Source organism: Nematolebias whitei, chromosome 8 (assembly GCF_014905685.2).
Source record: "Nematolebias whitei isolate Nwh7 chromosome 8, NemWhi1, whole genome shotgun sequence".
Classification (NCBI taxonomy): Eukaryota; Metazoa; Chordata; class Actinopteri; order Cyprinodontiformes; family Rivulidae; genus Nematolebias; species Nematolebias whitei.
The window spans coordinates 45,519,370-45,532,635 of record NC_056505.1 but is presented as its reverse complement, the minus strand read 5'-3'; the positions used below and the strand labels follow the sequence as shown (position 1 = coordinate 45,532,635).

At 39.9% G+C, this 13,266-nt stretch overlaps 1 protein-coding gene across 1 annotated transcript in view; it reads right to left on the bottom strand.

Annotated features, from left to right (window-relative positions):
* Positions 1-407: 407 nt before the first annotated feature.
* The window catches only part of LOC119412939 (3-hydroxy-3-methylglutaryl-coenzyme A reductase), a 68,122-nt gene continuing 55,263 nt past the window's right edge, over positions 408-13,266 (bottom strand). The window contains exons 18-19 of the mRNA XM_037679946.1: positions 11,792-11,946; positions 408-790 (exon numbers count right to left, since the gene is read on the bottom strand). Coding sequence (XP_037535874.1) covers positions 733-790; positions 11,792-11,946 — 213 coding nt within the window. The 3' untranslated portion in view covers positions 408-732. The remainder of the gene's footprint in view (positions 791-11,791; positions 11,947-13,266) is intronic.

Sequence of the window (13,266 nt, the reverse complement as noted above, 5' to 3'; positions counted from 1 at the left end):
ATGTCTTGTTGTCTTATTAGTAAAGCGTGCCAAGTTTTATTAATCAGAACCAGTTCAGCGAATCATGTGTACATGTTTTGATGTTAAATTTTGATTCTGTTAAATAAATGACCTCATTTATTCTGATGGGTCAAAGGAAAATTAACATCTCTTGTCACTGATTAAACAATCCTCACAGTTACCTCGTCACATGGCATTAATTTAACTCGAAAAAGAAAGAACCCGTTATATTTAAAAATTTAATTAGTAGTTTTCACTTTCACTTTCACTACATTTAGTGGGACCGTACGTGTTTTAAATAACACATTTGGTGGGACCGTATGTCCACAGTAAGCTGTCCTTGACACACTACAAAGTTCATTAAAAAAAACACGTGGCCTGACAAATGGTTTAGCACCAAACACAAGTTGAATGCAACTCAAATTTTAATGCACTCAGTTTTTATACACATAGCTTCTCTGTGCACGGCTCCGTTTGTCAATATGCTCTTTTTTGTTTTTTCCAACCCAGTGGAAACAAAAAGTCTGATCACCTTCAACCTTTTGTTGTTGTTTTCTTAATCCTGATTAACACTTGGTCAGAAGATACTGATGGGTTTTATTAAAAGTCTTGAGGGACATCTGAAATGATTTCCTGATAGACATGTAATTTTTTTTCCCATGAACTGTCCACATCTTCATAGCTTCGGTGTTCTGTCCACTAAATTGAGTTTGCTGAAAGAGATAAAGCTGTTCAAGTGGAAGGTCTCCTGCTGCACACTGACTGGATCTCCTGGAGGTCCACCTTAGACCTGCAAACACACAGATCAAAGTCTGTTACTTTATTACATTTATTATTCATTTGAAAGTAATTTTAGAAACACATGTTTTTGATCAGTGGGACCAAACTGGAGAAGTCAAAACATGCACAAAGAGAACATGCAAATTACACACAAAAAGACCCCAAAGTTGAATCTACGAGCTTCTGTCTATGAGGTTATAGCATTTAACACTGCACCAGTGTGCAGCCCCTTAGAGTGTCCGCTCTTACTAACACAGCTATAGATTGTACAAAGTAGAAAATACTAGACTTTTGACAGAAAGGCAGAATTTAAAGCTGAACCAGGACCAGTGTCCCCATAGACCTGAGACACCCAGACATCCCTCACCTCAGCAAAACGCTCCATCTCCTCAGGAACTTCAAGGTGTTCCTAGGCCCAAGAAGCTACACAATCTCTCTAGTGAGTTCTGGATCTTTCTCTGGGCATCTTCCCAGTAGGATGTGCCTGGAAATCCTCCAAAGGGAGGCATCCAAATCAGATCCCCAAACCACCTTGACTGACTCCTCTCAATACAAAGGAGTCAAAGCTCTACTCCAAACTCCTCCTGGATGATGGAGTTCTTCCCTGTATCTCTAAGGTCGTTTTCACACCAGATAGTCCGGTAGACTCGGTTCGGTTCGGGACCAATATTCATGACCTTTTGTTTACATTTGAGCTGGTGCGTTTGCATTCACACTGCACTGTGCAGTCGAGTCAACCTGTTGAGCCAACCTATTCCCCCGCTCGCCTGTGGGGCGCTGCACCAAGAACTACTGAAAGAAACAACACAAAAACCTCTGAAGACACTTCTTCTTCTTCTTCTGTAACTAAAAATAAAAACAAAGTGGCATCAAGTTTTAGCAGTTTTAGGAGTTATACTTTGTCATTTTTCAAAAATTGGCTTCGCATGAGCAGAAGATGAGACAGAAGACCATGGAGAATATTGTTTTTCCACACGAGGCAGCTGACGGCTCCATAAAAGGTCAGAGCAATGCGTGTTTGTTTACCCTGCGGAGCGGGGCCCGGTCTGTTTACATTCACACTGCACTCGAACCGCGCTGGAGTTCGCTTCTACCGGACCGAGGCCCAGGTTTTAGCCCGGGCCAGAGTTCGCCTTTTTGTTCCGTGACAGAGTTTGATGGTGCGATCACACCTCCCTAAACGAACCGGACTTTCTAGGAAAACGAGCTAGAGTTCGATTAAAGCGGACTAATCAGGGCTGGTGTGAATGCACCCTAAGGCTGAGCCCAACCACACTATGAAGGAAGCTTGTTTTGTCTTCTTATAATCATAATCTTGTTCAGTCATGATCCATACCTCTTGACTATTGGGCTTTACCTTTCAACTCAACTCCACCACAACTGACCAAAGCAACACTGACAAACATTAGCCTTTATGTCTATTCTGAACTTTTCTGCTTTTAAACTCAGACAAGACAGAGGTTGTGGGTTTTGGACCTGATCATCTTGGGAATAAATGTTGCAGTCTTTCACTTTCTCTGGATGGCATTAATCTGGCCTCCAGTTCTAAAGTTAAAAATCTTTGTTATTTTTGATCAGGACATATCTTTTATCCCCCATATTAAAAATATTACCAAAACCTCTTTCCTCTACCTGCGTAATTTCACTAAGATTAAAAACATCTTGTCCAAAAATGATACAGAAAAACTAATTCATGCATTTGACACATCTAGACTGGACTATTGAAACTGTTATCTGGGTGTCCAAATACTTTTTTAAAAAGTCTTCAGTTAATCCAAAATGCTGCTGCCAGTCTTAACTGGAGTTAGGAGAGATCATCTCTCTCCAGTTTTAACTTCTCTCCATTGGCTCCCTGTCAAATCCAGAATTTAATACAAAATCTTACTTCTAACCTACAAATCATCCTCCAAATCATCCTACACCTATTCTTTTTTCCAAGATGGCCGCTCTCAGCCAAGTTGCAGCTTCACAGGCTCCCGGTGAACTCAGTAAATTTATGTTCCTGTTGTTTCTGTTTAAACCTTCTCTTTTTTTGGCTTACATTGTACATCCACAGTACAGGTATGACCGCGACACACTTGTGTAGTTTTCTGTGCCGTTGCCTTGACATCATGCCATCCTGCCATTGTGGTTCAGTCCTTCCAGCCCCGGGTTCAGGCCTGTCATGGCGGCTGTCTCCATGATCCTCCATATGCCTGCATGAACCGAACTCTACGGACCCGTTCGGTTCCACGGGGAAACCTGGATGTTCTCCATCTGCCGGACCCGGTTCTGGAGGGCTGTCTAGGAGGGCAGCTGCTGTGGTCATTGTTACCATCGAGCTGCTGACAGGACCTGCTAACTAGACCTGCTAACGCTGTTAACAAGATCCTCCATCTGCCTGATTGGACCGAACTCTGCAGACCACGATTGGTTCTGCAGGGGAACCTTGGATATTCTCTGTCTGCTGGACCTGGTTCTGGAGGGCAGCTGCTGCGGTCCTTATTATCATCATGCTGCTGAAAGGACCTGCTAACAAGACCTGATAACGCTGCTAACAACACCACGCCGCTAACAGTCGCTAAGATGGCCACCCCCCTCCCTGAGGAATTTCCAACTGATAACCAGATGAAACCAGCTGAATAAACTTTGTGTCATATTTCAGGACTCTTGGATTCTCATAGACATTATTCTTGGCATTCCTTGACATACCTCAAGAATGTTTATGGATCTCACCAGAGGACATTGACTGATTATTCCATCCTTATCAGAACTCTTACAGTGACCTCGAGAGCATCTATAAACATTGCTGACCACTCTCGCCTCCCCCCTCTGCAGAATATCTACATCACTATGTGCTTGTTTGTGTGAGGTGTTTTTTAATATTAGTTTTTTTTCCTCAGGCAGGAAAAATAAAAGTCTGATAGGAATTTTTTCGCCTCCAACTCCTACATGTGTCCAGTTTTACTACTTTTTGTCTCTCTAAACAGATCTCACTAATAAATGAGTCTTTGAGGCTCAATGTGATTTATATGTTTAAATGAAGGTTGAATGAATGAAAAAAGATAACCTCACTGACATCAGAACCACTCTGCCAATTGGACCATACTGATCTAGATTTGTTTCTTTTTAATTTTTGGCGTTGTTAAAAATAAAATAACCTTTGATGATAAATTGTGGAAATAACATAATATGGGTTGGTGGATATAATGTTTAATTATGAATTATGGAAAATAGAACATACAATAACTGTTAGAATACATGTTAGATGTGTAAACTAAGCCATAAGCCGATAAATATCTTTTTAGGGACTGCTAACTTTAAAATCAACCATGACACTTTCTGCTGTCAGGAGGAAAATAGTTACTTATTTCAAACAAGGCCTTTAATTAGAAACAAAACATCAACCTCAAAGGTTCTTGTTCAGTTAACTAAGATCAACTATAAAGTTAACTTATAGTTCACATCATTTGAATGTGTGTGGGATTATAAAATAATTAATAATGAGTCAAAGAGCAGCTTAATAGGTCAGAACAACCCTGGCTCTTAGTGGAGCAGTCGAAAACTTGATAATGTGCTAAGTTACAAATGGGATAATCAGAGTCTCACATTCATTGTGTGTGGATGCTTAAATCGGTCTAATGGAAAGATAGGAATGTGTCACGTCCTCAGTTGAAAGAGATGACAGCTAATGAAGTGTGTCTGAGTGATTGGATAAAATGAGAAATGGGAGGGACTTCTGAAAGTCTGTAAGGTGTTTGATTGGATAGAAATTGAAAACAAGAAGTGTCACGGAGGTGGAAGAAAACGTAGTCTATAAGGGTGGAAACTAGGGGTTGAACGAGTATATAATTTTTAAACTCGACATTAACATAATGTAGAACTCGAGTATTTGATGATGTCATAGATCTCAAGATACAAAAATAAATAAATAAATAAAACCACAAAAAAAGGTAATTATTTACAAAAAAAAAAAGACCAACAAAACATTGGGAGCGTATATTATGCTCCTACCATTTATCATACTGCAAATAAGTCACAGGAAAAACTAAACTATAAGTTATTATTATTAAACTGCAAACATGAAGAAACATGCAGCACATCAAAAATTAAACTTAAACCGAAACTGGTTCTGGTTCGGTGGATTGGACCCGGTGTTACACCATACTCTGTGACCTGCAACAGTGCAACACCGCCCACTACGGTCATACGGTGGTCACATAATATGACGTCACTACGGATATTCGATGTTAAATTTTTAACCTCGATAGATGTCCTAGCAATCGATGTGTAGATTTCTTTATTATTAAGTTACAAAGGGGATAATCAGAGTCTCACATTCATTGTGTGTGGATGCTTAAATCGGTCTAATGGAAAGATAGGAATGTGTCACGTCCTCAGTTGAAAGAGATGACAGCTAATGAAGTGTGTCTGAGTGATTGGATAAAATGAGAAATGGGAGGGACTTCTGAAAGTCTGAAAGGTGTTTGATTGGATAGAAATTGAAAACAAGAAGTGTCACGGAGGTGGAAGAAAACGTAGTCTATAAGGGTGGAAACTAGGGGTTGAACGAGTATATAATTTTTAACCTCGATAGATGTCCTAGCAATCGATGTGTAGATTACTCGAGTACTCTGTTAATGCCCTAGTGGAAATGGGCATGACAAACGTCAGAATTGTACTGGGGACCCCTGAATGTGAGGTAATATGCACAATTCTCTCTTGTTCATGCATTTTCAGAGTCAGAAATTCTTTATTGTCATTCGCACCACATGTGGTACCTGTGGTGGAGCGAAATTATGTACACAGGGTCCCAGTTACATCCAACAATAAAATGTAAAAGAAAAACACTGATAACATCTAAGATGTGAACTAAGAAAAAGATAAACTAAAATACACTAAGCACTAATAGCATAAAAACATTACATCGAACAACTGCACAAACATGAGCATGAGTCTGTGTGAGCAGATAAGCATGCATGAACACATCAACATGAAACAGATCAGCAGCAACATGAAACAGATCAGCAGCAACATGATGTGATTTTTCACAGTGATTATTCTGGTTAGAGATTCATGAGTCTAACAGCCTCAGGGTAGAAGCTGTTCCTCAGTCTAGTGGTTCTACACTTAATGCTCCTCAACCTCCTTCCTGAGGGGAGCGGGGCAAAAAGTGTGTGTGCTGGGTGGGTGGGGTCCTTCATGATATAGGTGGCCTTCTTCCTGTATCTGGAGGTGTAGATGTCTGTGATGGTGGGGAGGCTGACTCCGACAGACTTCTGTGCAGCCTTCACCACTCTCTGCAAAACTTTTCTTTCTGCAGCTGTGCAGCCTCCACACCACACGTTGATGCTGGAGCACAGGATGCTCTCCACTGCACACCTGTAGGAGGTGAGGACTGAGCTTCTCAGACCAGCTCGTCTCAGCCGTCTGAGGAAGTAGTCTCTGATAAGCTTTCTTGATCAGGCTGGTGGTGTTGTTGCTCCAGCTCAGGATGTCATTCAGGTGAACACCCAAGCACTTGTAGCTGGAGACCACTTCCACTGCAGATCCTCTTATGTTCAGGGGGGTGTAGGTGTGTTTATTCCTTATGAAGTCCACAATCATCTCCTTTGTCTTCTTCACATTGATGTGAAGGTTATTCTCTTTGCACCAGCTCTCCAGGTGTTCCACCTCCTGCCTGTAGCTGGACTCATCATTGTTTGTGGTGCATCCCATCACCGCTGTATCATCTGCAAACTTTACAATATGATGGCCTGGATGGGTAGCTGCACAATCATACGTGAGCAGAGTAAACAGGAGGGGGCTCAACACACATCCCTGAGGAGAGCCAGTGCTGAGGGTTATGGGGGCCGAGATGGTGTAGAGGCAGGGCAGCTGGCTTGGGACCCAAAAGTCCCAGGTTCAATCCCCAGTCACTGCACATCACGTGGCGTCTCTGGGCAGCACGTCTCATCCCCAAAATGTCCCCCGGGCGCTTTCAATAGCTGCCCACTGCACCACCTGGTGGTGGATGGGTTAAATGCAGAGACTAATTTCGCCATTGTATGGAAACATACAGTGCTGACATTGTGATGACATTATTATTATTATTATTATTATGGTGGAGGAGGAAAAGTTGTGGATCATCACTAACTGTTGTCTGTTTGTTAAGAAGTTTAAGAATTTTAAAGTCTGTGAAAATAAAGATGTTGTTAATTCTGACATAAGTGTGTGTTCTTATTGTGCAACAACCCAGGGAGTAGGGGTGGGTGATATGGCTCAAATATAATATTGTGATATTTCAGAGCATTCTGACAATAACAATAAATTTTGTGATATTACTAAATAAAAAATAAAAATAAAAACAGAAATTACAGTTATTCATTTGACAAAATTAACTTAACATGTTGCTTTGCAGTATTAAATAAAAACTAAAAACAACAAGGGTTAATTTTACTGAAATTCCTTTATTTAATAAAGTATTCAGTCTCAAAGTATAAAAATAAAAAAATAAAAATTATCCTTCTGTTATTTAGATTGAGAAAAGTCTGCACAAAATACAGATTAACTAAATCTACCACAAAAACTAAAGTGCAGGTGAAGTTTCCCAAAATAACTAAATAAAATGAAGCTTAAGATCTGTTGAGCATAAATGTAACATACAACAAAATATATGTTGCCTTTAAATGAGCTATAACTTCCAGAACTTGTAACAAGGTAATCAGTTGACCCTGAAGATTGTGGTGTTTCAGCTTCCTCTGTTCCTGCAGGAATGATTCATTTCTCTGATGCTCTGTCTTTGATCACCTGACTCTGTTCTTGGTCCATGGACTGTGGAACTAAGAGACAGACCTGCGAGTGTTTGTACCGGCAGTTTAGAGCGGGGGGGACCCAGCCGAGAGCGGCGCTTGCACCAGCAGTCCAGAGCGGGGTGGGGGGAGAGAAAAAAGCCGCTTGTGTAGGGTAGAGAGGGAGAGACAGTGGAGCTGTCACTGTCTGTACCCACAGTTTAGAGTTGGATGGAGAAACACAGCCCAGCCAAGCGTTGTTTATTTGTAGGATTTTAGCTAGTATTGTGCGCAGCTAATTAGCGTTACGCCAGTGCCGACAGGTGGATGGGGGAGTGCACAGTTCGGTTCAGTAGTTCGGCATGCTCGGTTTTGTTAACGGGGTGGGGCAAACACTGACGTACTTACGTCATGAAATTAGCATATCATGATATCATTTATTTTCCCGGGTAAGCTTTTTTTTTTTTAAACCGGTATTATCGTGAACGATATGATATGGCCCAGCCCTACCGGGGAGGACAGAGGAGATGGCTCCTTGTTTTCCTCAACAACGTCTTGTTTCTATATTTTTGTTGCATGCTTTGAATAAATTCTAGTTTATGTTAGTTTAGTTTATGTTAGTGCTCGCATTAAGCGTGTAAATTATAGCCGAACAAAACATATGAGAATCGTGCTGCTGTTGTTCGGTGTATTGTTTTGCACTATTAGTGACTGTCATATATCTTGGATCTTTTTAGTGTACCGTTTGGTGTTTGTTTAGTTTAGAAATTTAGTTTATATCTTAGATCCTTATTTACCGTTTCTTTTTACACTTTATATATTTGCTATTGTTTGATGCAACTGGGACCCTGTATACATAATTTCATTCCAGTACATACGCATGTGATGTAAACGAATACTTTTTTTTTTTAAATCTCTGACTGACTGACTCAAAGCTCTCAACAACCTAGCTCCATCTTATATTAAAACATCTTATTGTTCCATATTTTCCTAACAGAGCACTTCACTCTCAGGTGGCAAATTTACTTGTGGTTCCTAGAGTTTCCAAAACCAGAATAGGAGGAAGATCTTTCAGTTATCAGGCTCCTCTCTTGTGGAACCAACTTCCAGTTTCTGTCCGTGAGGCTGACACATTGTCCAGTTTTAAGACTGATCTCAAGACATTCCTTTATGATAAATCCTATAATTAGGGTTGCTGTATAAATCATCTGAATTCAACTGAAATAGATTGTAAAAAGGGTGGGTCCTAAAACTGAGCCACCATTGTTGACATTTAAATAACTGGAAGAAGTACCATTATGTTGAACACATTGCCTCCGATCCGAGAGGCAATTAGAGAACCAACCAACAGTGTGATCTGAGAAACCAATTTCTGAAAGTTTATGGCATAAGATGCCATGATCTACGGTATCAAAACCTTTAGACAGATCTAAATAGCATGCAGTAAAATAGTTATTTGCATTCAATGCTTCAACAACATCATTAAAAACCTTCAACTAAGCAGTCATTGTGCTGTGCTGTTTCCTGAAACCAGATTGATGGGAAGATAAGATGTTAAAAGAATCCAAATCCTTATTGACTTGAGTATTAATCAATTTTTCCTAAAGTCTTAGCAAGAATACAGAGTTTAGAGGTTGGTTGATCGTTGTTCAGTATAGTGGGGTCTCCTGCCTTCTGTAAAGGTAGAGCAAAAGCTGTTTTCCAAGCATTTGGAACGGTATTTTGGCTTATGGACAGATTAAAGATGTGAGACACTAGTTCTTCTATGATTTGTGCAGCTAACCTTAAGAAATAACGAGGAAGGTCATCAGGGCTTGCATATTTTCTAGAGTCCAAACCTTTTAACAGTTTATTAACCTCATTAAGAGAGAACAGTGAAAATGGGAAGGTATGGTTTACTAAGAATTGACTTGTAGAAGAAATTTGATTTGTAGAAGTTTGGATTGAAGGAGAAGTGGCTGGTTTTCCATTAGTAACTGTGGCAAACAAAGAGCTAGAGGCAACAAAATGTCTGTTGAAACAAATTAGAATTTCATGCTTATTTGACACAGGAACAGAGTTATCAAGTTATTGTGGTGGCAGGTCAGATGAATGGGAGCTGCCAGAAAATGATTTGATAGTTTTCCAGAATATGTTAGGGTCATTTAGATCTTTTGATGACTGATATAAAAAAGTAATTAGGTTGGCAGCTTTAATGGAAGCTGTACAATGATTCTGTGGTTGATGAAACTGCAACCAATCAGTGTCTGAACCACACTGTCTTGCAGTTGCCCAAAGCTGATCTCTCCTGTGCAGGAAAAATCAGCTAACTCAGGAGTAAACCAGGGGCTGTCTCAGCCTTTTATTTTGAACTGGCGAAAAGGGGCATGTTTATTTACAAAGTGAATGAAACTACTGTGAAAATAGTTCTAAGCAAGGTTCACATCTTCAATTAGTAAAGTACGATGCCAATCAAAATGGAACAGGTCCCAAAGGAAGGCCTGTTCACTAAAATGTTTCATGTTCCTTTTTATAATTAATCTAAGTTTGGAACGAGGCAATTTAGTATCCCTAATGGCACCAACAACACAGTGATCACTCGTTCACTCATATCATCTGCAAAAACACCCAAATCAGAAAATTTATGAGGCATATTTGATATAAAGAGATCTAAAATAGACAGTCTTCCTAGACATTTAGTATTTGGGTGAGTGGGGTTGTCATTAATTTGACTGAGATTGAATGACAAACATTTTTTTACATTATTCAGACACTAGAGACAGAGAGTCTAGATTAAAATCACCTACTAGGACAATCTCATTAAAATGTAAATTTGTTAGAAACTCTGTTAATGACAATAGGGTCTCATGTTACGGACGGGGTTCATTAACATCTCACAACAGTTAATGATTGGCCACCATGCAAATTAATGTCTAGTGCCAAGATTTCAAATTGATTAGAGGTTGTTTTAGCAGACACCAGTTGTGAATCCAGGATGGATTTGATATAAATTGCAACATCACCTCCCTTTCTTTGATGATCAGAATGATAAATATTAAATCTGTAAATTGACACGATTATTCAAAATTGATTTAGATAACCAAGTTTCAGAAATAACAGTTATATCGGCATCATTTGAACAAACACAAATCCTCAGCATATCAATTTTATGAAGGAGGCTACATGCATTTATATACATAAAATGTAGTCCTGATATCTAAAAACAAAATAAGTTAGGTCCTTTGGATGGATTAAAAAATAAAAATTATTATAATTTTTTTATTAATTTATTTTTATTTTTTTAATCCAACCAGAGGACCTGACTTGGCTTTTTTTAGATGCTTTTTTTACCTGGACTATTGAGCATGCATCAGGATAGTCCTGACATGTTTTTAAAGTCTTTTGGAGTGCTGCATGGAGTGTGAGTTACGGGTTTAGGCTGTATCCCAGACAACAGGAAGAGCATCACGATTAAACATTTCCTTGTGTTTTTTGTTGCAGAGGTATTGTTACTAGAGTTGATAATGTGGAGCTTGGCTCCTTATCATTCCATGGTGAGATGAATTTATTACACGGTTACTTAGAACCCAAAAGCAATTAAGTTTGCAAGGATGGTTAATCCAGATGCATTAACAAGATTCAATGACTCCAAATAGTCAAAATACTGAAAATGATGAAGATGGAGAAACTTCAGGTCCACAGAGCTCTAAACCCCACACGTGAATAGAGATGAAGGACTTCAGGCCAGACAACCTCCCGGTTTGAGTGGCGCAGGGGGCCCAGCATGATGGTCTGGCTGCAGTTGAAGTGGCGCTGGTAGAAGCTGCAGCACTATCTGAACCGAGCTTAGTGAAGAGAACAGACGTGGGTCGACATCATAAGCCGGAACAGGTTCTTTGGATAACCAGCTGATCCTGTTCCAACAACCAATGATCTCATTCAAATCCACTTAATCCAGGGGAGTACAGGTGAAAGTCCAGATAAACTATGACGAAGACACCGATACGTCAAACAGCGCCACCCTGCCCGAGAGGCTTCCTGCGCCAGCAAGCAGAGTTCATATTAATCGCTGAGGCTGGAAGTAGCCTTGGTCCGGTTTTGGTTAAATATGTAATACTGGATAAGTTTCCTCAATGAATAAATGACTGAGTATAATATTTTTGTCACATTTGTTTAAATGGGTTCTCTTCATCTACTTTGAGGACGTGTGAAAATCTGATGATGTTTTAGGTCATCATCTGATCACAATTAGGTGTGTCATGTGTTGCGCTACTTTTATTTACCTGTTGTGTGTCATGTGACTCTTGACTAAGTGTCCAGCAGCCAGTGCGCTCATCAGGGACAGCTCTCCAGCCAGAACTGTGGCACACACGATCCGGGCCAGTTGACGAGCATTCTCTCCTGGACAGGTCTGACAGGCTCCCTGCACACCCAACATCTGCAAATACACATACATATGACTTCCTTCACAACAGTAAGTCTACTCGTAACTAACTTTATATAGACTTGATGATCCTGAGAGTTAGAATTTAAATCAGTGGTTTCCTACTTTTTTACTGCCAGAAAAAGTTTTTACATGTGTTTGTTTGTGTGTGTTTGTATCTTTAAGTAAATGTCTTATAAACTACTAAACAGATTTTAACAAAACTTTCAAAAAGTAATAAGTGAATGTAAATCTATAACTGATTAACTTTTTGAGTCAACCCAATCCAATATGGCCTTCGCAGCCTGACAGCCAACACATAAAAGACTGTAACAAGTAAAATCAGCTAAAAAGTTGTTTGGTGGTTCAATTAAATTCAAAAATACTTTATTAATCCCAAAGGGAAATTATTTGTTGTTGTAACTCGTTATCTTCATTTCATTAAGAGATGTTATAGATACTGATGGCTGTAAGCAGGAAAGATCTCTTGTAAAGGTTCATTCCACAGTGGATCCTAAGAAACTGGCTGCAGATGCTGTCCGATCCGTCCACCCAGACTCGGCTGGCCTCTCTGTTCCCCAGGGCTGTAAGACGCCCAAAAACAGGGCAGAACTCCTCCCAGAGCGCTGGCCACTCCTCCCAGAAGTCTGCCGAGCTCCTCATCGCTGCGGACAGCCAACTGTAGGCGCCGAGGGAAGATCCTGTCCTTCTGCTGTCATGAGCTGTGTTTCCTGCTAGTTCCAGGATCTCAGTGGTAAGGCACAGCTGGCAGGTAGATGTGAATGCATCCACAGAACATCCTTTCAACTCATTTGAGATTTGGAGCTATAGTTGAGATATTATTTGAGCTTTTGAGATGTTAATCAGCTGCTGTTGGTTGTAGAAAACTGCCTTGTTGCCGTGGTTACACATCATAACAAATGTCCAAAACTAAAAAAAATTCTGTAAAAATCCTTCCAGCTGCACAGCATCTGATACCAGAGGAAACAATCATCCAAAAAATGTGACTTACATCCAGATAAAGAGGAATTAAAGTTTCCCAAAGCAAAATCTCAGAATGAACGGAACAGAGCTGCTCCAACATGCAGCCACCTTGAGCGGCGCAATTCTAGAACAATATATTTATGTGTGTGTGTGTGTGTATGAATATTTATATATACACATATATATATATATATATGTATATATACTTTGTATGTGTATATGTATATGTAGAGATCTAGTAGAGTGCTGTGTGAATGTGCAAATGAGGGCACAGATTGTGTTGTAAAGAGCTTTGAGTACCTTGATCAGATAGAAAGGTGCTATATAAGTACAGTCCATTTACCATTTATA